Here is a 25,955-nt window from a genome sequence, read left to right on the forward strand (position 1 = left end):
CACGAAGCAGGGCCAGGGCCCAGCTATCACCTGCTGGGGCAGAAGTTGTAAGAAGAATATTCTGAGTAGCTGAGGCACCACAAACTGGGCACACCAACATGGCTGGCTGGTGGTGCTGGGGGAAAGGAGGATGTGGTATAAGGAGGACAGGTACAGAGAGTGAGATACACGGCCTGCCCGGTTCTCCCCTCCTTGGCAAAGGCACAAGAACTTGTTCTTCTGAAATATTTTTAAGAGCTGTGGGGCTAAAAGCAGAGGGAGACCAACCCCACAGTGCCACTGTTTTATGAGGGTGCTCTAGAAAAGCCATTGTCCCAAACCAGCACTGATGAGACCGCAGGAGGCCACACAGAGCAGTACTCAAAAAACTAAAGCAGCATCTTTATTTTATACATAACATTCAGTATAAAAAGTTTATTACATAAGAGCTGTTCTGTTTACAATATATTATATTGCTTCAAGCTGATGCAGAAACTTCGTACTTTATAGCTCTACTTTGTTTACAATATATTATGTTGGTTAAATGTCACCACTGCAGTTTCTTTTTAATACACAAAAAAGTAAAAAAAAATATTCAATTGAGTTATTCAGTTTTTAAATTAGGCAACTTATTTATTTATGTATTTGTTTTTCTTAGGGAAAAGTCTAAATACACAATTAGTAAAAATTTGCAAAATGCGCCTTTCTTTTGTCTTAGGCAAATTGCATCTGTAGTCATGGAAATAATTCAGGGTTAGCATCTAAAGGGTTTTCTGCTTGAATATTGTTACTTAATTTTTGGATAATATTTGCAGCTATATAACCAAAAAAACGAAGTTTAGATGTAACTGAAGTGTAGTACAAAACACCATCCAAAGCACTGAGAGAAGCCTATATAATCATGCTACAGAAGTATCTATAAAACTTAAAAGGAATAGTAAGCGTCAGTTCAGTGGTTTATAATGAAGCTAATAAAATTCCAGCTGGTAATCTTAACTGTAATGAACAACATTTTAACATTCAATCCATGAGAGGTTAATGAAGGCTGTGAACTTTGTGTAACACGAACCATTTCAGATGTTGGAGTTCACCAGATATAATTGGATTCGGGTGGAACACGCTTCTCTTCAGCCCTTTTTGGCAAAGGCGTGTGCTGCCTGTTCTTGCTGCCTGCTGGCCTCAGGGTGCTCAGACCGCTGGCTCCATACCCTGGAAAATTATCCAGTTCAAGAAAAAAGAATCCACAGATGTGGGCTCACGATCCACAGCTAATATTTCAAGTGGAAACTGTCTTACCCATTTGAACAAAGGATTTTGCTTAGCCTTACAAAAGTGCTCATGCTTCTGTCATCCCTCAGGATGAACAAAGCCCTGCCAGACAGAAAGATGCTTGGCCTGGCCAGGGACCTCAGCACTGCCAGGCTGTGGCTTAGCCTGGGGTTCACATCTGTAACCCCCACACCAGGTGGGTTTCAGTCATTATGATCTGCCAGCTCTAGAATGGGATATAAGTGATCCCCTGGGGAGAATCTGCACCAGCTACCTGAGCTGGGCTTTGGTTTATGGCTGAATGCAAAGAAAAAGAACACCACTGACCATAAACACCTGGGGTGGGGGGGAAGCCATCTGAAACAGGCTTACTAGAGCTGCTTTGTTGTGGAAAATGAAACTGAACAATAAAAATGGAATCCAAAGTATTATGTTGTAATTCTTTATAGGTTCATTTACTCATCTCATTACTTAAAGCTCATGGAAATGACTTTGAAAAACTGATTCCTCTGTTTAATTTTTTTAACCACTTTTTAAAAGAGTATAGCTTTACTAAAGAGCCATTCATTTGATGGAATATGAAACAAGTTTCTCAAGCTAACTATAAATCTCCTTTCAAGACCCAGAGATGTTTGGTTTCAGCTGAAAAGAGGGAACTGCAGTGCATGTACATTAATGGACACTTAAAATGGGGGTGGATTTTGCCTAAATGTCCACTTCACAGTTTCTTTGCTGAATAAAAAGAGAGTTTTGCAGTATTAAACACAGCAGGACTGTACCCAAACTCCAAGTAATGAAGGATGCAAAACCTTGGAGTTTACAATAATGTGAGACTATTGACTTCTTATCACAAGGCAGGTATGATCTTTGGTTTTGTTGTATGCGTAATTACTTCTTTAGTGATTGTCACCTAAAATATGTATTTGTTTTCACTTGCATCTGCTCTTTACAAGGAGAGTATGACAGGAAGAAAAAGTTCATACCAAACTTATGAACTGTATCCTTGTATAGTTCATTTCCTTATATTTTTTTTAACCATAATTTATGTGAATGGTATTTCTCCTTCAGAGAGCAGCATGAATACTTAAACACAAATCCACTAGGTAACAACAGAAAATCAGACTCCCAATTTTCACAGCAAACTTAATTTTCACAGCAAAATCCATCTTAGTTGGATAATACCTCATTTTTAATGAAAATACTATATTTTTTCTATTACATTTTGATGTGACAAAAATAATATGCATCAACAGGTTTTAATGAAACTGAACATAATAAAATCTTACATTGCAGTTGATGCTGCAATGTAAGATTCACATTCCTTATGGCTGATTGGTTTTGTAGCTGCAAAATTTTAAACTTTTTTATTATTGATACATAAAACACAACATGTGAATTGGTAGCCAACAGTGATATACATTAGTATCTTTTGGGAGTATATAAAGATCACATATTGAAGATCTACTGTTACAGTATTGTTGCACATGAAATATAAAATTAAATCTGAGGTTCTTACTGGATATATCCAATTGTATTTCAAATAATTATATAGTACCATTTTAAGCCCAGTGAAATGATCAGTTGCTACAATAGGTGGTTAAATGGACCAAAAAGCACAACAGGAATTCATTTGAAGAACTTTAACTTTGCTTTGGGGCAATGTATTTTTCATGCTGTGGAACATGGGTGGGAAGAGAAGAAAAATGGGAAGTTGCTAAGAACAGATCTTGCATAATTCTTCAAATTTCCCCAAAATTTTTAAAGGACATTATATTTTTCTAATTTTCAATCAGTTTTAAAACCTGTCAGAGTTTCACTTTTAAAAATACCTACCTAGCATTTCAAAGCTAGCTGGTATTACTGAGGAGTATTGAAAGAATTTGATCCCTTCCATGCTATGGCTGGAAGACATACAAGGTCCTCCTCTGATTGATACCAGATTCTGGAATTTTTAATACAAAAATGGTCTTGATAAAACACTTTCAAATTATTATTTGAATTTTTTTAAAGTAGGTAAAATTATGGAGTATTGAAAACCTTTGTTTTATTGCTTGGATTAAAGATTGAAGAAAAAGGAGTATGGTATCACTAATGATGCTGGAAAGGCTCTTGAGGCAGTCATTTCTGCACAGCACTGGGTGTGTAACACCTCAGGGTTTGTTTCTCACTTACTTTTATTGCAGTGTCTCCCATGCCAGCCTTCTTTGCACTGGCATTTGTTGGGCTCCACACAGGTGCCATACAGACCACAGCTGGGTTCACAGACAGCTGTGAAAAATAAATACATACACCTGGTTTCTTGACATTTCATCCAGAGACAGTCACACATTTGGTCTCCCTGTTGTTTCACATGATGGGCTGGTCCTGGCCCAGGCTGTGGCTCTCAAAGTAAATTTGTGCCTTTGCACGGAGTGCAGTCAGAGCCCTGAAACAGTCCACACCCATCTCTTTACCTGCAAGGTCTGGCTCAGCCCCTGGCCAGAGAGTCAGGTTGTACAGCAGAGCTGAGCATCCACCAGAACCAGCGTGAGAAGTAGAGCAGTCCCCAGCATCTCACTCACTAAATGTTCTTATTGTATTTTAGCATGGGAAAGTATTGACATTTTATTAAGCATTTCTCTATTACTAAACTGCTATTTGCTGAGGTGACACACTGTTGTTTTATAGAAACTCAAGGGTACAGAAGAGATTGTGAGGACACTTCTGTAAAAAAATGTTTCTGGTTTCTTTATTTCCTTAAGTCTGGTGTATGATGTACATCTAGAAAGTAAAATAACTTGAATTATTTTGACAACAGACTATTGGTACTGATGTTATGTAAAAAAGATACTGCACAGTGAGCTCGATGTTCCCACAAGGTCTGATGGATGGTACTTTTGGCTTTGGTACTTACGCTTTGAACACAGGTCTCCCTGGTAGCCTTTGGAGCACTTGCATTTATTCTTACCAGTACATTTGCCTCCATTTCGACAGGGTTGATGGCATTTACCTAGAAATTGAAAACACAGAAACAATGGTCTTAGTCCCCTGTGCCTGCTGGAGACAAGTGTCTGATAAGTTTGCCTTGTACCTGAAAAACTCATCAGATGTTAGAGTGTAACTGTGGATCTATCAGGAAAGACTCTGCTGCAAGTCTGTGCTTCTAGTTTATAAGCTTTCTTCTCCTTTGAAAATATGACAATAATCTGGCATGGCCAAAGGCTGTGTGACCTTGCAGCTTTTGCCCAGGTTTGTGTCACTCTGCCCCTGCAGAATCCTCCACATGACTGGTCAGTACTGACTCCTGCTCTCCTCACCCTTTACAGGGGACACAGCAGTGTCCAGACTATGCAGTTCCAAAGAGCGGGATTCAAACCTGAGGGGCCCCAGGAGAAAAAAATCTGGTGACATCTGAGAGCAGTAAGACGCTCTGGAAATGATAGGTATGGCTGCTACTTGCAGACAGTAAATAGATACCCATCAGTTTGTAGCACAGGCTAGGAGCACCATGGTGCTGTGGATGGTGTAATGAGGGATGTTCCACATGGCAGCTCAGAAACTAAGGGCACATTAAAAATACATGCCCTTCTTTCCTGCTTGCAAAGAATAGAGCAACTTTAAAGAACAGAGCAACTTTGCTAACAGTAATCAGAACTGGCAGACATTTTTCCAGGCTCTTGGTCTGGAAATTACTTTCCTTCACAAACAGATTTTGCCAAAGGCATAGGCTGGGTCAGGTGTCGTAGGAAGTCTTGTTTGGCCCTGATCACCTGGGACTGAGGAGGCCCCCACTGGTGGAGAACCACACTCAATTTCTTTCTTTCATGCTGGGCATGGTGCACCAGGGACCTTCCCCAAACTTAACATCTAATGTCCCATTATCAGACTGCCTATACCTGGTCAGAATTTGTCTGCATTTCTGAACTAATTAAATCTTCACTCATCTCTGGGAAGGGAGGCACAGCGCCCATGAAGTCAGTCACTCCCAGGCTGAGGGAGGCTCACAATCACTTCCTGGGCACTCTTGAGCCACCAGGAACTTCACCTTCACTTTCCTGCCACCTTGGTGCCCATATGTACCAGTGCAGCTTTTCTCATTGTTGTCCAAAAAAACCATTTTTTATCTTTTCTAATGCCACTAGACTTCATAGATTCTCCAGAAAAGAGAAAACAAAGGCATCCTTCCTAGATTTAACATTAATATTTACCTGAATATATAGCAAACAAAAACTGGAACCTGGGGCAGCAAACTGTTTCCCTTTCCCTTTCCCTTTCCCTCTCCCTTTCCCTCTCCCTTTCCCTTTCCCTTTCCCTTTCCCTCTCCCTTTCCCTTTCCCTCTCCCTCTCCCTTTCCCTTTCCCTTTCCCTTTCCCTTTCCCATTTTATATATTTTTTTTAAAGAAAGGCATTAACTGAGACCTACACATCATAATTTAAGCATCAACACTGGCTTACTGTGCTGAAAACCTCATTTCATGATCACAGACTGCCCTCTTGGGAGCTCAACATCAGAGGCAGTGCCTGCTTAGCCCTCAGCCCCTGCAGACCCTTGTGATACATGTGTGTTGTCAACATAAAGGAAACACTTATTTCTATTCTATAATTATTTTAATAATCCTGAAAGAAGCTTCATAAGCAGCTGATGGGACAAACAGTGCTGAGGAGAGTTTCTGTAAAAGCACAATTCCTCTGCAGGAGCCTCTGGGGAAGGGAAACTTCAGGCATTCTAATTTGCAAACATTTGCATCCCAAGTAATTAACAACTGGAAAGAGCAATGCTAAAGAAATCAGTGAATTTTCCTACTTCTTTAAGTAAATATGGAAGATATGGGTCAAGAGATGTGACACCAACTTCCACCATGTATCAACAGGCAAGCATTTGGCTCAGCACAGCTCAATTAACTTTGGACTAAGATATTGTCACAGTATGAAGGAAAGAGTAATAACTCTATTGACTAAGAAAGGTGACAAGTAGGGGAGGAATCCAAAGCAAAATAGAACTCTGGATTCAAAGTGAAACACTAATTAGAGACAATGCATACTGATAACCAGAAAAAAAAATTGGAAGCCTGTGAATGCTTGTTAGTCTTGTAGACTGGGTTCAATACACTTCCCAGGAGTGTAGTAGATAGGGACAGGTGAGCGGAAGATCTCGGGATGTGATGGAAAGAAAGACCCCCTTCCCCCTCTTCTCCTGCAGCACGTTATCCATTACCCCAAAGAATGTAACCACACCTAATCCAGTAGTTTTCCACTCCTGACTAACCCTAGAGATCCTACCAAACCCCCCTGACGTAGCACAGTCCCCCAAGACTATTTAAACCCATGAGATAAGACAATAAAGGCTTTCGACCATCCACCACACTGGTGTCAGCATGTGTCTTTAGCCTGAGTAGCCCGGGCGAAACCGGGCTGCCGTGCTGTTCCTTGCAACCAGGTCACCGTTGCCTCCCCTGAAGGCAACACAGGAGTCTTACAGAGGGATTCAATTATTACACAAGCACTGAAAACCTATACTAAATAAGCCCCAACAACAACAAAAACCTTGCAATTTTCAGAAGATGGCTTTCTGTCTGTTGAAAGTTTCCCCCCCATAATTATTTTAAGAATCCCATGATTGAATGTAGCTGGCCCTGGATCTAAGAAAATGGACTGAGCTGTGTTTCTGCTCTGGTGTTTCTAAGCCTTGTCTAGATTTCTTGCAATCTTCCACTGCTGTGCTGGTGCAGTGCCCAGAGGTGATGACAGCTGTCAATCACAGTTTAACAGTTGCGGTCCTGGCTTTACAAGAGCCAGAGTAAGTGCATAGCTTTCCTTGCCCTCATTGACATTCTCCTAGTTTAGGTCATAACATACCATGATCTGAATTTGCTTTCTTTTTCTTTTGTACAGAAACTAGTTTACTGCCTGTGTTTTAATTAATTTAGTTTGAGTTTCACAGGTAAACCTTTCCAGGAAGCCAAAACAGTTGCACTTATTCCAAGCAGCAGTAGACAAATGGGAGCTCCAGCTCCTCAGACAGATCAAGTAAATGGACTGCCCTTAATTATACAGGCTGCAATAACAGTTCTAAGAATTCTCCTGAAAAAAACACCACCAGACATAAAATACATGTTTCTCTCTTTGAATCAAGCTTTAATCTTCATCTGAAAAATGTCAATAATGTTGACCTTTTAGGGACTGAAGAAAGAAATGGGGTTCTGCCAAATAGTCAAATTTAAACTTGATGTAAGCAAAAGTAAATCCAGTGAAAACCTGTACTGTTGTTCTCATGGCATATGATCTGAATTTATACCAATGGGCAATCATTATTAACTTAAAAACAATAAAGCTTTGTTGGTCCTTTTTCCTTGAATCTTTAATGCTGTAAAAAGGAGTTGCAAAATGTTTTGTAATGCATAGAGACATGTAGAAACATTTACACACACCTATTGTTAATCTACACATAAAGACTGAGCAAAACATCGGTCTTACTGTATCTGTGTACTTTCTTTGCACAGTAATTCACTTGTTGTTGTGTATTGGCTGATAGCAAGTTAAGAGTTTATTTCCATTGTTTCCAAAATTATACAAATTTCCTAATTGCGAGGAGAACTTGTTTCTACTGATGTATATTAAAAAATCAGCATTTACACATCCTAGGCCAAATACTGCTCTCCATGCTTCTGGGAAGGTGCTGGGGAATATTTACAGCAGGGAAAGCTTTACTGCACCATGTCCTGTTAAAAGTTCTAAGTCCAGAAAGAATGTCTGGTTGTACATCCTCAAGTTACCTTGTGAATGTAACTTTACATGTTACATGAAAGCTCTCAGCTCTTACAGCTCAGTCCTCCTTTTGCCCCAAACATTTTAATTCCCAAATTACAGTAACCCTTTCAGAGGTGACAGCTCAAACGTAATCTGCTGTGCCCAAGTGTGATTTGCCATAATGTTTGAAAACAGATGCACCCCACAAGCTTGGCATGGCAGCATATCTGTCTGCCACAGGGCACTGCTTGAGTACTTATGCCTTCATGTGTTACCATGCCTGGTTACGAGTGAACACAGAGCAGGGCAGGGGGTCAGATGGTCCAGAAACGAATCAAACTTCTGAGTAGGAAACTTGTTTGGAGGCATGTGGCATCTGACTCCGAGGGTCCCAAACTGCTGTGTGAGACCTTTGCTCTGAGCCCAGCAGAGGCAGGTCAAATGTTGCCATTCTGGCATTGATACTAGAAGAAGATGCTACTCACTAATTTCACATTGGTCTCCTTCATAGCCTGAAGGACAAATGCATTTTCCCAGATAGAAACACGTCCCTCCATTGAAACAGGTTGTTGTACAATTTGCTGAAACAAATAAAAGGAAGTCATTAATATGAACTGGGACTAACTTGGACTTAATGTTCTCTGCTGTACATCATAAATAAACATTGAGTAGGCTGTAAAAGGAGGATTAACCTCTTTTCATCTAGTTTACAAAGCAAGACTGAAATGCAGCTATTCCTACATAATGCTTTACACGGGCACACACACAAGGCAATACAGAATGAGACAAGTGAACAATACAGCAGTGAGCTCTCTGAGGATAGACTGTGCTACATCTTTCTCAACCCCCACACATAAAGCTCATTGAAGGATTAAGACACTATTGTTATTGAAACTGCCAGTGTCTGATAAAAGGAGCGCAGCCTAGGACTGGAAGCTACTTCTACAAGAGGATACTTCACTGCAGTTCTTAAGCGATACTTTGACTAAAAAGAAATCTCTGTGAGTTTTTCTGTATGGTGCAATTGATGCAAATGCTCTGACTTTCAGCTGCCAAATAACTTACATTGTGTTAGATGTGACTTTTCACCAAACAGCTAGGATTCACATTAATCCTTCAAGACATTGAGAGCATTTAATTAAAGCACACATTTGAAGCATTTTCTAAATGTGGTGAAAATCTGTTCAAAGACGTGAGGGCATTGACACAAACAAAAGTCTGTGCAAAGAAATAGGAAGGCTCCCACTCTTTTGCTGAAAAGTCCTCTAGGACTTTTTGCATCCAATCTTTACTTCATATAGACCTGCAATGACAAATGGAGCATGGCATTTTGCCATGAGCAGGTCAGTTACATTTCTGCAGGAAATTACTTGCTTTTTTCTACATGGTAGTTTAGACTCTTCCCAATTACTGTTCTGAACAACTGATTGTTGTTTTTTACCCTTCATGAGTCCCAATTCAGCAACAAAAAATGAATAGCTTGCATATTTTTTCATGTGTCCAGATGCAGCACATTAATGCACTAAATAATTAGTAAAATTAATTTGACTACAGGAAACTAGAGCTCAAATAGAGATTTTTTTTTGTAATCCTTTTTTCTCACCCCAGAAGTAGAAGTGATTTTTGTGGTAAGATCCACAGTTTTCAGTGGATCAACTGAAGTGATTATCCAAACTACTCTTCACAGAGCTGGGATGTATGGATACCTGCAAATTTCTATATTCTTCCAGCAGCTTCTGGGCTGTGCTATAGCATCTATTTTAAAAACCACAATATTTTTAAAACTTATTTACTTATGGCTTGCCTGACTTTCCAAAATGCACTCGTAGAGGGAAGCTGCCTAGAGGGATGTTGTGTGTGCAGAGCCCGGGGCTTTGGCTGGCATTTACCTTTGTCGCAGTTGATGCCGTAGAACCCCGGGGGGCAGATGCAGAGGCCGGGTGTGATGCAGAGCCCACCATTCATGCAGCGAGGAACACACAGTGCTGAGGATTGGGAAGAGCAGAAAAAGCATTGCTGGTGGCAATGTCCAAATGTCAGCACTTTCCTGGTATTTAAATACACGGCACATTGGCTCTTTAAGCTACTTTTCCTTCTGCTTATTGTTCTAAGTCACCTTTGCAAAGTGCCTCTGGTAGGGGGTTAAATCTATTATATCTTTGGTTTGTATCTGGAAACGTCTGTATAGTGCTACTAAAAACTGTAGGCTAATTCAAGTTCAAATCTGATTCAATATGTAAACAGAAATTGTCTCTTCTATAGTTTAATACCAGACAGAGGAGAGCAAAGTACCCACATACACCACCTACATATATTTAAAATCCCCCCCGAAAAGTCCTCTCTACAACTGTATTCTGGTTCCTCAACTGTGCAGGCAGGACAATCTCAGAGGGGTCAGTAACTCAGTGGGGTTCCCAGGCAGGCTTTACAATGAACCTTCCCTACTCCTGCATACCTGAGCATAAATAAGCATGGCTACCTAATTTTGACTAGGAAAGCCTGCTGCACAGCCAAACTGTCCTCCATGCTCCCAGTAAATCTTCTCTGGAGCCCCTGTGCTTTCCCAAGACCTATCTGCCTTCTGGCCATCACAAAAAGGCTCTTCAGGGAGGCATGTCAGGGGGCAATGCTTCACTTTGTGGTTGCCCACAATTGATACATGCAGTGAGGTTGGGTCCATGCTGGTGAGTTAAACAGCACCCAGGCATGGGGCCTAATGGCCTTGTGAAATCATCTTGTGAAATTGTTAGTGGCTTGGCTTTGTCCTGGCTGACCAGCAAATCCTCCTGGCCATGGCCGTGGGATGAGTAGTGACCACAGGCTCCTCCCAGGAGTGAGTTTGTACTGGGTTTGTTGGAAGGTAAGAGTTTATTAAATATATGAATGTAAGCTGTGCCAGACACTCTCCAGGCCAGAGAACAATCCTTAATCCTTTGTATTTAATATTTTTGATGTATCCAGAGTATCTGGGAGTGAATGACTGTATTGGAGTAGGATGCCCATGGGAATGGGCATCTTCAGTCACCCTGGAGAGGCACTGCCACTGGGAAAAGGAAGGGAGGGATAGGAAGATCTGGTTTCCTTGCCAAGTCAGACCAATTTCCTGGTTCTTCACTCCTGGAAATTTGGGTTTGGGCTATTATCCACTCATGGAAGAGAAAGAGAATCTTCCCTTCATCTTCCCATTTTTGTTTTTAGCTTACAAATCTTATCTTCTAAATAAACAAATGCAGAGCAACAAAAGCACTGTGCTTTGTTTCACAGCTAGTCCTCATTAGCAGAAGAATTTTATTTAATCTTCTTGCCAGATGGATTCCCTGTTATTAGGGATCACTTAACTATTGCATCAGTTTTTGTTAAAAGCAGTTTGTGAAAGAGAAAATATGTTTCATGTAAGAAATTTGTATTTCCACTAGACCATGGATGACAATAACAATTCTCTTACATTATGAAGTCAAAATATATGAAATCTTCAGAACAGGCCATTCTTAATTTTTGGAAAGCCTACAGTGCAGGAGATACAGTTTTTTTGAGATTGTGGTAAAGAAAACAGTTGAGATTCTTTATTAAATTACCTTTCTCACAGTGTGGCCCGTAGAATCCATCAGGACATTCACAGACATGTCTTTCATTGCAAACCCCTCCATTTCTGCATCCTCCTGGACATTCCGCTTCATAAAATATAACAACAATCTTAATTAAAATGTTATATACTTCAGCTGCCAGCCAGATCTCAACAGGATTAATATATTTCTTTGACACAAGAGATAAAATATTTTCTGGCAGACAAACACTGAAGAAATAGAAATTCAGCTAAGATGTCTTCAAGATAAATTAGTTTCTCTTTTAGTAGTCTACAAATAGATGTTCCATCACATGTTCACATGGGTGATGCACTTGTTGGTGGACTCTGCATTTTCATTTCTCTACTGTTCTATAAGTGCATGAGCAATGTGGATGCTCTGCTCATCCAGTACTTTATTTTCTGTGTGGAAATGAGCAGGCAGCTTAGTGCAGAACTTGCATGGCTGGTTAGACCTACCCTTAGTGTGCAAGACCAGTTTCGATTTCTGCAGACTGAAGTAGACGTCACTGCAACTTGCATTACATTAATTACCACATCTGTTACTACTGAGGTGACAATGATGAAATCTGTGTTCACATGAAAGAGTGAGCATCAAGGCTAAATGGAAGAAGGCCAGAAAGGAAGATGAAAGCCCTCCTGCACAACAGTTCTGCATCATCATCAACTCTCATTCATATCTCAATTATTGATCAAATATGTAAAAGCATTTGGCAACACTGGCAGGATTATACAAGGATGAGAGACATTTCTGAGTGCCACCACCATCCTCAAATCACCAGAGTCCATCAAACAAGAAGGCAAACTAAATCAAGCCATATGGAACACCATCAAAAAGGGCTGCTGGGTAGAAAAACAGTTACTCAAAAAATACCTTCCCAGATCCCTCACAAAGAATAAGGGAGGCAGGAGAGACTGTCTATTCCCATTAGAAAAACTTAACATCAGTCGGATCAATGGTAGGAGCAAACTCCTCATCTTGATGCTCTGTTGTGTTACATTCCAAGTGAGAATGTTCAAAACCTTTGAAGTAAAATGATATGCCTTAAAAGTAAGGCTGTCTGCAGCTGTAGTAATTGTAGTAAAGGATTTTTTGTTTCTAACACTGTATTCTAGGACTTTTTCTAGAAATGCTTCTGTCTTTGTACTTAATTTCAGAGCTGCTGTTCATTACCAAAAAAATTGCAAGCTTAAATGCATACCATTTCAAGCAGAAAAGTAGGAAAACATTATTTTTTATTTGTGACCACCTTTTAGCCACAACAAATTCTTTCTTATCCACAAAATTTCTAACACTGTATTCTAGGACTTTTTCTAGAAATGCTTCTGTCTTTGTACTTAATTTCAGAGCTGCTGTTCATTACCAAAAAAATTGCAAGCTTAAATGCATACCATTTCAAGCAGAAAAGTAGGAAAACATTATTTTTTATTTGTGACCACCTTTTAGCCACAACAAATTCTTTCTTATCCACAAAATTACTCCCTTGCTCCCCTCCTTTCCTCTGCTGGAGCCTTTCTGTATGGCCAAGAATAACTGGAATCAATGAGTAGGGCCCTGACAGGAGCTCTTCACCATATATGATATCTTACAGAGGAAGGTTAACTCACACCTACCTAATACCAACCACTAAAGACATTCTTATCCTTCTCAGTATCCTAAAACACTGCTGTTTACCCATTACTAGACACAGGGCAGGAATGGGAATTATTCCAGTATGGGCTGGAAGAAATGATGTGAGAAATCTCCTCCTCTGCATATCTCTTAAGTTTGGGAAATCTTTCTTGTGTCTTTCAGCTGGCTCCATGAACAAAGAACTGGGACAATAATCAACCCCAGGTTTCTTGAAAGGTCATATGATGCAATACTGCTAAATTGTTAGATATTACAACTCATATAAAAATGCTAACAACAAATAATAACACAGAAATGATAACTTGGATGATTGCTACTACTAAACTCAGTTTGGAGCCCTTCCTCTTTAAACCACTACTTTCCAAAATACAGACCTGTAACTCTACTCTCCCTATTAGAATACTCCAATGCTATTTCCAAAGTTTATTGAGTTCAGTATCTTTGAGCTGAACTGAAAATAAAAAGATAGGAAAATTTTATGATGTATTTACACTGGACACACAACTTCATACATGAGATCTGACTGATTTTGTGTACCTTAAGCCTCAATTTTTCTTCCTGATTCTCTGCCCACTTCTTCTCCCCCTCCTTCACTTTCCCTGGGCTAATTGGCAGCAGCAAGGCTTCAAAGGGGACAAGCAGCTTTGCTATTTGGGCATAGTGAGGTTTCAAAGAATAAACAACTCTTGCTCCCACTGCTCACTCTTTGAAGCCACAGTACAGCCAATTATCTCAGAGAAAATAGTGCAGATAAGAAAATGTGGGACTGTGAACGAAGATTTAATAGGGAAAGAAAAATTCTTGTTCTTTGTACATCAGCCCTCTCATGAGTTAATTTGATACAATTGCACATGATACGGTATAATTATCTTATCTTAGACACTGATTTTTCAATTTCCATAGCCTCAGCTTAAAGTTATAATTATAGTTGTTTGTGGTATATCAAATTAATTCAGAAAGTCTGATTACATAGTGCTTATGGTTCATAGATCAGTTGATTGAACAAGTGCTCTCCTTTCCAAGCAAACACTGCAAAAACTTCATGGCTTTTCTTCTACCAATGTGTCCTCTGTGTGCTTACTGCTTGATAAGTGGAAGTACTGAACACCAACTTCCACCATTTTACCTGTATCAAAAGCCAAGAGGTTACACCTGAGCTACAAAGAAGGTAAAACCAAGTTTCGCAGAAATTTTCTGATTTAAGATGTTTGAATTCAGTTTGGATGTGCAAGTTTGAGATTTAGGGACCTAACAACAACAAACTGGAACCAAGGCACTGACAGCATTAATTCATACCAGTGTCGCCAGTATAATTCCCAGAAGGTCAGTTCCCTTGATGATGTGTCATTTCTGGAAACTTTAACCTCAGCCTGCTTTCACAGAACTAGCTCTCCTCCAAGCACCTCAAATTGTTTGCTAACAGGGGCTTTTCATATGATACATCTCTATCAATGTCCTCAATTAACATTCTACTGATGTTAACGTGATGAGCAGTGAAGAGGAGGAGGGAGAAATGCCTCTGACCCAGTCTGCTAAGAGAGTTCTGTAAGAAAAGGCTCAGTAAACATGTAGTAAATGATCAGCAAAGGCACACAGAGCCACAAAGCCTGGAATTCACCATAATTGCTACACATTGTGTGACTGCTTTATTTCCATCCTCTCTAGCTCTTATTCTAAATGAAACAGAAGACAGTTAGGTGACCTGGTCTAACAGCATTCCAGCATGTTTTCTTCAGTGTTACCTTGCTGACAAGTTTTAAAGAAGATGGCGTTCTGAGGGGTCTGGAGAATAATATTGCCTTCTGAATTCATTATGATCACATTCACTTCAAATGCAGCAACCCCATCTTGTTTTCCAAGGCAAGGAAATCCAACCTGAACAACTAAAAGGATAATAATACCAATAACACTTATATTTACATGGACATATGCACATACATATAAAAGCATACATTACAATAATAAAAAAAATATTATAGTTGTATTTAAGCTTTGGAGGAATGCCATTGATGAAATAATGTAACACAGATCCTTTTATTCAGAGGTGGCCCTAGGGTTAGAACTAAAGCAGGACACGAGAAGAGCTTGCGTTCATTTACTGAAATACCCCCAAGAGTCTATAGCACAGACAGTGATCTTAACACAACCATACTTTTCCTGCAGATGGGGAAATTACTCGTGTGGAGGTATCTAAGGATATATCAAAACAAGCTGGAAGTCTACTCTTAATTTTCTGAGTTGAATTTCTCACTTCTATGCTAAATGTTCTATAACCTCTGTAAAAACATATATTTTGGGGAAAAAAAAAAACTACTTTAGGTAAGTTTTTCTAATTTGGATATTGCAATTATCACCTAAATAAGATACTGATCTAACCAAAGCTTACTCCATAAAGTACTGACAAAATGGTACACTTGATAAGTGTGATCATGGGTGAAGTTTTTTTTAAAAATACACAGACACCTCACTCTGACAGAACTAGTTAAGTGTAGTGACATTTGGACATTGCCTTCCCAGGAAAAATATTCAAACACTTTCGAAATACAAAGATTTTAAGCAACTAATTAAGGCCAGCAAATCTGGAGTATTTTAATGATGAAGTAAGTCCAATACCTCAGAACTATGGAATTCTCTGTTGTGATTGTCACAAGTGATCTCAAATAATCTTCAGATGAAATGATTTTTTTCTCTTTTCTTCAAAATTGGCTCTTCTTAGCTGCTTAATAAGTCAAATCCAACTAATTGGATCTGTTTATTCCTTTCTTCTGAAGCTGGTCTGAGATTTCCAAATAAAATACAGAGCTAAAAGCCCTACATTTGGGTTGTTTTAGATTGTTAGTTATAAAAATTTTGCAAGCCATAATTTGGCCATTTTTGTTATTTGGTGCCTTTTGTTATTTGGTAATTATTTATTACTAAAACACATTCTGCCTCTGGGAAGTCCTACAAACTGAAAGGTCCCTTGCAGTTCTCATTCTAAAGCAATTACATAGTCGAAGGGCTTTTGCATCAGCCTTTGCAAAGATCAAAACCATGTAGCCAAGTGGCAAGAAGGAAACTACTACAGTTGATAATTTTAAAACATATTTTAAATGCTGTGAACATCTTAAACAGTAGTAACACTCTTATAGCATAAGTGCAGGAGATCAGTGTTTGGATTAGGATGTGTTTTAGTTGAACAAATTGCAATGGAGAGGAAGATGTGGCAGACTGTTAATGACAGCACTATAGCTTTATCTAGGTTGCATTTAATTGGTAGCAACCCCTGAGCTCCCCTGAGATCTGACAGTCGTTTAAATGCTTAGGGAAAGTCTCAGCAATATATCCCTAGAGTCCAAGGCCACAGATCATAAACCTTTTATTCCAGCACTGACCATTCTGGAATTTTTGGACTTACCATGTGTCTGAACAGCTAGGAACACAGATATGCAGTAAAAGACCCTCCTGTGAGCAAAAACCACCTGGATCTTGGCTGAACTATGTGGTGGTTCAGAGTTGAAATAAAGCCCCAAAGCCCTTCCTGAATCTTTTCATTTTTATGCCTGTTTGAATAATGCTAAGTACTCACCAACAGCACAACAGTCAAACCAAAGAGAGAAGTCCCTTGCATTAAAAAACATGGCCATGAGCTCCTGTGGCCCATCACAGTGCTGAGCAGGGCTGCAGGAGGGCAAATCTCAGCTCTCCACTAGTCCCTGCTTCACTAGTTCTGTCTACATTTGTCTGTCACTGGCTAAAAACAAGGAGAGGGAATCACGGACAGGGACTTCTTTGTGTTAACCATCCTCCCACCACCAGGCCATAAAACAGCCTCTCCTGCACATATACATTTCTGCATCCTCTAGAGCACTTGTATCTAGGGCTGCAGAGCATATGGCTCTAACAGGAACAAGGAAAGTTTAACAAATTTGAAAAGTAACCTAAGGAAACATAGTGACCGAAACCTAATTTAATTTTAGGTAGTAATTAGAATGCTTCCTAGGATGCAGAGGATGCAGATTTAATACCTTTTGTCTGGGAGGTCATGCCTTTTCCCTCTGCTTAGGAAACTGAGGTTCTCTAAATTGTCTTCAGTAGAAGCAGGCTGAGAGTAACTCCTGTACGTCTGCAAGCCTTACCCACTAAGCAGATATGCCAAAGCCAGCAACAAAACCCATCTTTAGTCTCTGGTGGGACTGCTAAAGGGACGTCTCTGAATGACCAATCTCAATAGAAGCAGTCATGAAAGGTCTGGAGAGGAGCAGGAGCCCATACACAGTCCTGCAGTCCACTGCCACGCTCTACCAGCACAGCAGACAGAGAAGAGATGGTGTTGCACTCAGAGAAGACACTGATTTCTGCTGCTGAGCTGGGAAAGATTTTCAGCATCTTTGGATGCTCAGCACCTATATTTTAATGTCTCAACACTGGCAGTGGGCAGGGAGAGAAGGTCTACTGAGCCTGGCTGGTGGATTGTGGGGACTGCATGAAATGCATGAAGAAGTGCTGTGCCATCAGCCTGGTCACACCATCTGCATCATCTCTGCACTGCCTGGGTCAGACAGGGACAGGAGGGGCCAACTCAGGTCACTTAAGGGGCCATCTCTTTCTCAGTCACAGACCACTACATTGCTCCTGGGCACAGACATTTAGCTGTGTTTACCTCTCTGAGTGTGATGTTCAAGATGTTGATCACTGCCACAAAAATGACTCACTTTGTTTTGAACTTGTTAACCTCAGATTGAATCACTGGATCTTCATAGGCTTTTCCCTGCAGTCAGAAATAAGCAGCCAGCTACTTCTCATAATGCAGATATCAACACTCCTCCCAAATATCTTCTTTTGCACAAGCTGAGCAGTCTTAGCTCTTTAAGTTCCCACTGAAAAGCATCTTCACCCTTCTTGACATCTTACTGTGCTTAGGTGTAACAATATCCATGTTGTGAGCTACCAATTCTGGGACTTGGGAATGGGTTTTCAAATAAGTCTAAGGAACCTAGGTGATTTAAATCTCACTTAAATCCAAGGAGAATATGGTACCACATCTCAGGATATACTGAATTAGAGAAAGCTAAGAGAAGGACAAGGCTGCATTCAAAGAGAAGCAATTGAGTAGGTTGTGACTCTTCAAAGTCTGGTAAAGAGAAAAAAAATCAGGGGATACATAATAGATGTGTACAAAATCATGTATAGGATGATCAGTATAGATTGGCTACTGTCTCTATCAGTGCAAGGACCAGTGCCCATCAGATGAAGCTGTTGCAGCCAGACTTGAAATTACAGGAGGGGGATCTTCATGCAATGAACTCCTTGCCAAGGTGATTGGAGATAACTGAATATGACACGGACTCAAGGACAGCCTGGAGAAGTACTAGAAAGAGAGATCTATAACTCATGTGAGCTTACAAAGTAGACAAATCACTTAAGACACAGGAAATCCAGCTGAAGGTAGTAAAAGCTGAGAGGGTAAATGGAAGTATCACATGTGCTTTTCCTCCTTTTGCTCTTCCACAGGTCTTCTTATGGCCACCATTGGCCATAAGGCAAATATGGACTAGAGAGGCCCTACTGCACTAAAGCTGTTTATATGCCTTATATGGAGACAGATATCCTCAAAGAAGTTTCAAGAATCCACTGATTTTTATAAAACCATTGGTTCAATTACCTCTGAATAACTTATCTGTTAATCCTCATTCTTGTTTCCCACACTCATGTCGTCTTTCCCCTTTTATTTCTCCTTAACTGTCTGTAAGGGCAATTAATTTTCTTTGGGCAAGAACACTTTTTCAAAAAAACCCATAAATGTTGATTTGTTACTAAATACAAGCTTGTGGTTGAATTTCTTCTGACATCTGTATGTATAGAAAAAATTCTTTGGTAATGCAGTAGATCCAGGCAAACTAGACTAGATTTGTCAACTCTGTTTTGCCAAGATTTAAATTATAACAATAATTACAAAGTAGCAAACAATGACTACCTTGATAACATGTATTTACTTAGGATTACTTAGTTAATTTTGGCCAGCTAACAGGGAGTGTAGAAACCCCACCATAACAGTAGTGTCTCACCATTAGCAGTACACATGCTTCAAGCAGTTTATGGGTACTGAGCACTAGAACACCAAAGAGGACTTAAATACTGCTTATATATACACCCAGTGCAGTGGTGCCCTGCACATGATCCATGTAAGGGAACTCCATGGACATGACCCTATTAGTCCTGGAACTGAAGTACCAGTGCTGCCAACAAGGCAAGTCCTTTTTGGCTTTAATAAGATCTCCCATCATGATGGTTAACAGACCTTCTGCTTCAACTGTGAGCTCTTATCTCCAGCCTCCCTGCACTTTTAGATTAGGTTTTCCTAAACACAATCAGAAAAGGGTAATTTTGGTCTAGCCTTTATAGATAGTTACAAATTAAACGAGAAACTAGGTAATATCAGAGAGTGTTGAGTGCAGCAGAGAGTGCTTTTCACATATCTCACCTGCTTTACAAGGAGATAGAAATAATACTTAACAACAACTTGGCTTCTGTGACTTTTAGGTTGCTTTTAAGTATCTTTATTTGACATTCATTGGACTTGGAACCAATTCAATTGCAGCAGTTGTGGTACAAATATCATACCATCTTTCACCCAAATCTATTTTCAATACCACTGCTTCAATCCACACTGAATGGAGAGACCAATTGTTCATGCTAAATTCCAGGTGGCATGGCAAAAAGGGGTGTTGAAATATTCCTTCAATGCTAATCTACTGCAAACTGAAAATGGAGAATATTATACACAACCTTTCAGAATTTATCCACTGAAAAGGAGAGAAGGAATAAAGACTCAGCAAAGATGAAAACTTGTATATCAGTGCTTCATTTGCAGTCCAATCCTCCTGTTTAATTAGTCATTTCTTTCCCACATTTATCCCACAGGTTGGCTAAGGCAATTTAGGAAACAATGACCACTAAGACACCACTGTCATCCAGATATATATTTCTGCCTTCCTACCAGAGGCTATCACGTATGAACCCTGAAACAGATCACATAAATTGTTATTTATCCACTTCAGAGCTAACCAGATTCAATAATCTTTAATGGAAAGATTTTTTTACTCAAAACAGCTCACTATGAACCATGGTATTTCTGGAGCATTTGCATTGCTTGGGCTCAGCCTCTGCTGTGGAGCTGTAAATTCCAGCCAAGGATTAAGAATGCACAATTAGGGGATAAATGATAATATCCTAAATTAGAACTTGTGTCTTTGAGCTGAATGCCTGATGACCCCAAATGAAAGCAAAAACATCCTCAAACTTCATCTTCTGAGAAACAGAATAATTAGGTAACTTTTCCAATAGTGATCAAAGAATTTGTTTTCCAAAAGTTGTACAACTTAAATAATACCATTCATGAATTTTATGCAACAATTTTTCACAAGTTTCTGCTGAGTTATCTACACATAAAAGCTCCATGTGTCTTGACTCAGACAAAATATACTGCTGGACTTAAGTCAAGGCAATTACAAAATGTTTGGTGCCAAACACTGTGGCAAGCATTGCTTTAGGCAATAAACTTCAGAACTACAATTCATTATGAAATATTTAGACTGTACTGGCTGTAGAGTATATTTTACAGAAACAAAATGTATAATATCAACAGTACAAACCTGATGCTTTATGAGGAACTGTTCCAAGCAGGGGGATATTTATAGTTGGATCAGCCATTATGCCTTTATCCAAAGAGTGCAAAGACAGGAATTCATAGTAGTACTCAGCCTATGACAAAATAAATGAAAAATCCATATTTATTTTAATTGTATTCACAGAAGCAAACTATTAAGCACATAAATTATAGCAGAATTGCTACACTTTTCATGATGCCATTCATTGGATTAGTTTCTATAATTTCCCTGAGTGCTTCTTCATGTAAACATAATTTTCAGGTAATTTCCTCTTATTTCATAGATTGCAAGTGACCATACACAGGATTTTTGGGCAGAATCCTCCTGGAACTGACTGGTGAGCCTGGATGACCCGCCTCTACCATGAGTGCATTTTAAAAGACATAGGCACATACAAGTGTGGCATGAGATTATCCAGGCTTGCTCTTGGTTGACCTCACAGCACAGCACTTTGGGCAAACAGTGGCAGGCAGTGAGTAGCCACGATGCTGGGGCACCACAGCAGGACACATATCTTATTTACATCTCTGACGCTGCCTTGTTCAACCCTGCTCCATTACATTGTTCCAAGCGTGGAGCTGAGAACTCTCCTACCAAGCTGGCTTCATGTCACTCATTAACTGCAACATCAGTGATCTGTTTTGGCGATCTCTGGAAAGTATTGGCATGATTTAAAAACTACTTTCCACTACCTTAATCCTACACCCAATAAGTACCTTCACTGTGGCATAAATTGTAGGTTCTGGTACTTTTGTCCACGGGAGCCTGGCCTCCCATTGGGTCATCTGTTCAAAATTTCTTCACATTTGATGCAAAGTGCCATCATGTGTCTGCAATGTGGCTGTACACACCACATATACCTGAGATGTATGCACCTTAGCCAGTCACTAGAGGCTTCCACTACTGTCAGTAGCACAACTGCTGGTGTGCAGAGCAAGTGGAAATGAAACTTTTATGTTAAATTGTAGCATCTAATTTACCTTGAGATACCAATACAAGGGATTGCAGGTACTTCTATCTGCTGATCTCAGGTAAATAAATGCTTGAGACCTTAGCATAGGCACTGGCAAAGATATGTTTCCATCTTCTCACTGACAGTAGATAGTAGTGTTCTGCCTACCTTTTAGACAAAACAGTGCAGCAAAGAGAGTATAAGCCAAGATTTGGTGTGATAAACAATAGCTACTTTATGTCTAGCAGATGTCTGTCCATGTCCTTAGCCAGAACAAGGTCCTTTTTCTCCTGTAATATCTTGGCTCCCTAGTACAAGAAAGACTGATGACACCAGAAAAGCACTCATGACTTGGGTAGAATGGTTGTTATGAAATTCCTGATCAGCCCTGGTATCCATGTGCTCTGTAGGGACAATAAAGAGACCCCATAACAGAGAGGAGAGGGCATGAGGGGCTACACTCCACATAGGCAATCTTCAGAGGGTGTTGTGTAGGCACAGAGACCTCAGAGGAGGACTTGAAAAACAATAGGACAGGACACAATGTAAGGTTTTAAGTAGGGGTTAAACACATGGAGTGAATGTGTGAGGAGACAGGATATGGAGAGAAACAGTAAAACCAGAGAACAAAAAATGAAGTCTGGGGTAATGTTCAAAATGCTGCTTTTAATTAAAGACTTTTTTTTCCCAATACAATATACCATGCCAAAATATGAAAAAAAAAAAAAAAAGCCATAAAGTCAGATTGTGAACATTTTTGTTTTCAAATAAAACTTTGGTTCAGAAAAATAATTGTATGTCTCCACACATCTATAGAATAGTGCAGTGAGTGATTCAAGGCTCCACTGTCTGTTTCTCATTGGCTAGCTTTGATGTTTAGTTGTATCTAAACCAGGTCATAATGAGTTATGACCTAGGATATTAAAACATTATGTTCTTTCTATTCTAGTAAACAACAACTGGTAACTAGACCAAATAGCTCCACTACCGTATTTCCATTCCAGATAAACTGTTGTAGAAGGTCAGCTTGTGAGCCAGATTCCCAATTTGTAGGAAAAGGACTGGAATCTCATCCTTTAGAGCAAATTTTCTAGAGCCTAAGGATAAAGACAAAAATAAAGTTCCCCATGGAAAAGGGACCCATTGCTGCATGAGCCACAATACTCACTGCTGCTCAAGGAAGTAATTCCTCTAACCAGGGTAGAGGTGAGGCAGTGGTTAGTGCCTGAGGCAGGAGTATGTTCTGATGGCATGTTCAAAAGATGAGAAGAGACATTGCACAAGCAACAGGCTGTTCAGAAGGAAAGCCACATATTGCACTGGGGAGAGATAACTGCTCTCACCATTTCTCTGCAAAGGTTTGTACATCTGCTGAGTTGACAGAAACTGAACTTCTTGGAATTATAGTATCTAAGATCTGAAACACCTCAGATAGGGAGGCCCAGCTAGCATAACTTCGAAGTCATGTGCTGCAGAGTATGTTTGCAAATCATGTATGCTGGATTGAGTTGGTTAAATTTTGACATAAAAGTTATATACAAAAATCTCAGTCTACAGAGGCTGCACAGTGAAGCAGAGTAGTTTAACTCCCCAAATCTGTGAATCTAAAAATGATTTGACTACCATAAATCCTATTTGGAGAAAATCTGTCTTGACACTAACCCTGCACTGAGTATCCAGTATTGTCCTGCTGTAACTGGAGTTGATTGCTGATTAACTTGCATTAATCCTCATGAGTGAAAAACAAACAACATGCTTTCAGCAAATATTTACCATGCTCCAGCCTACCGTGAAATTTAGTGATGATGGTTAATTTGAGATATAGTTTTGTGGAATTAAAATATTTTCTAGTCACAACTGTAGTTTATGCTGTACATGGTCATTGTGAGTGACTTGGTAGTGAAAACAAAATTTGCTTGGATATTGTTGGGAATAAATGAAAAAAATCCATCATCTCTAATTCCTTTTCCATTATAAAGGCTCTCTTATTATTTTGAGGGTTTTGTTTTGGTTTTGGGGGTTTTTTGGGTTTTGTTTGGTTTTTTGTTTTGTTTTATTTTGTTTTTTTAAACCAGCCTACAAACTCTTTGGTATGTGAAGATCTAAATTTGGTAGTGAAGCTAAATCTTAACCAGTGTTGTCAAAGGTGGTGAAGAAAATGGAGCTTGCATTAAATTGCTGATCACTGACAATTGCACACTTTGCATGGACAAAGGACGTTTGACTTGACTTCAAGAAGCACCTGAGGAGAAGTATGCTTTATTTCTGTGGAAAATCTTTGTTTTAGATCCTCAGAAACTGAGGCAAGGACCCCTGAAGACCTTGTGTGAACACTCTGGGGACTTGGTGCTTTCAGGCAGCAGGTAGCCCCAAGCAGCTGCCCTTTAACAGTTCCCCATATGGGTAAAGCAGAGAGAGGTAATTTCACTTTAGGCAAATAATTCCTTGGTCAGGATTAACTTTTATGGACTTTGACTGGCTGTTTTCTATAAATCAGAGGAATTTAAAAGGTTATAAAAATAATGAAGCCCCCTAACAAGTATTGTAGAAAACATCTGTCGGCAGTTTGGTTTTAAATGATATACAGTTAAAATTCCTACAGATCTCCCTTCCTTGGCTCAAGGTCTACTGCATTGAAGTTCTCTCATCATTCAGATGCCATGTTGTTTCTGCCTGTTTTTTCTTTCATGTTTTATTAAAGAACTCACAATAATACGCTTTATGTTTTCGTCATTTTATGCGATAGACAGAGAATTGTAGTACCTAAAGCACAGCAGAGTAGCTTGAGCTCTTGTATGTTATGGTTCAATAACCTAATGAAATCTGCACCCTTTCTAATTAAGAAGCAAATGTATGATAGCTTTGAAAGTTGATGTAAGAAATTAACTGTATTTTCTTCTCATTATACTAAAGAGATCAGTGTTGAATGTTCTGTTATCAATTAAATGACAAATATATCTTAATGCCAATTCTCTATATTTAAAGAAAGAAACACATCAAAGAAGTTAATTTTTATTCCAGATCCACTAATATTTCTGGCTATGCACACACTGGAAGATTCTACCCTGCATTATCCATAGCAGATGCTCACAGCTGCATATGCCATAAATAAAGTCACGAAGTGAGACAATGTATGTGTTTGTTAGGTGTTTACAGCATGGACCATTGCTTCTTCAAGACATTAACTGCATTAGGTCAGAGAAGTTGGTCTGTGTTCCAAGATGAAGCATGAAGCAAAGTGAGATGAATTCCAGCAAAGATTATCCATGCTGTGCATACCAGGCTATTGAAGGAGTCTGGCCAGAGTAGGAATATGTACATATATGTGAGCATTTTGCTACTGCAGTGCAGTCTAGACACTGCTGTAATGAATGACATAATGGGGCTTCCTTAGACAAGCAGATAATAAAGTGTCTGCCTACAGACTGCCCATTTTTGTGCTGGGGACAGAACCCATTAATTGGTCCTGTCACAGAGTGGGTAAACTATTTTTCACGCCTCAGTGTAATGCTCAGAAACTTGCTGTCAGCCTCAAGAGGTAGCCCTAAAATGGGAGGCATGCTCAACAACATGAAATGATACTGAAATCTGTAGCTCTGAGAAAACTGGTTTACATAGAAGACAGGATAATCTGACTGTCTTCCAGTATCAGCTGCTAAGGGTATGGGAATGGACAGAAGCAGCAGGGTTAAACAACAGAGATGCACACAAAAGAAGGAAGAGAGATATTTCTGTTTCAAATAAATGAATAAAAGACACAAACTAGAACTCAGAGAAATGAGCAGCCGCAAAGAAAAATACATTATGTGACATTAGTAATTAGACAATACTGTGGTGAAATGCTCACAAATCTGTAGAGCCTCTTCTATGCCTGCTTTCTTCACATTAAGGAAATCATGGCAGATTGAAGAAAATCCATATACAAGAGGGAAGACTTTTTAACAATAGAGTGCATCCCTGCATGAAACTTTCAACAATAACTATTTGTGGCTTTAATGGTTTTAGAAGAATGGTATAAAACTCTGATTTTGCCAATGGAAGATGACTAATGGGTGCTTAATGTCTCGTGGCATTCAGCTGTGGTTGGCAGATCAGGTCCTCCAACAGAATGATTTATGAAATTGGGAAAGTGACATTTATCATTCGCTTTTAAAAGGAGCCTCA

At 39.5% G+C, this 25,955-nt stretch overlaps 1 protein-coding gene across 2 annotated transcripts in view; it reads right to left on the reverse strand.

The window, feature by feature from the left end:
• Nucleotides 1-357: 357 nt before the first annotated feature.
• The window catches only part of WIF1 (Wnt inhibitory factor 1), a 37,854-nt gene continuing 12,256 nt past the window's right edge, over nt 358-25,955 (reverse strand). The window contains exons 3-10 of one of the 2 annotated variants that reach the window (XM_021547379.3): nt 20,825-20,933; nt 14,933-15,073; nt 11,550-11,645; nt 9,864-9,959; nt 8,460-8,555; nt 4,142-4,237; nt 3,421-3,516; nt 358-1,188 (exon numbers count right to left, since the gene is read on the reverse strand). In XM_021547379.3, coding sequence (XP_021403054.2) covers nt 1,067-1,188; nt 3,421-3,516; nt 4,142-4,237; nt 8,460-8,555; nt 9,864-9,959; nt 11,550-11,645; nt 14,933-15,073; nt 20,825-20,933 — 852 coding nt within the window. In that variant the 3' untranslated portion in view covers nt 358-1,066. The remainder of the gene's footprint in view (nt 1,189-3,420; nt 3,517-4,141; nt 4,238-8,459; nt 8,556-9,863; nt 9,960-11,549; nt 11,646-14,932; nt 15,074-20,824; nt 20,934-25,955) is intronic. The other variant, XM_085568809.1, reaches the window with a different exon arrangement.

Source organism: Lonchura striata, chromosome 1A (assembly GCF_050655825.1).
Source record: "Lonchura striata isolate lonStrDom1 chromosome 1A, ASM5065582v1, whole genome shotgun sequence".
NCBI lineage: Eukaryota > Metazoa > Chordata > Aves > Passeriformes > Estrildidae > Lonchura > Lonchura striata.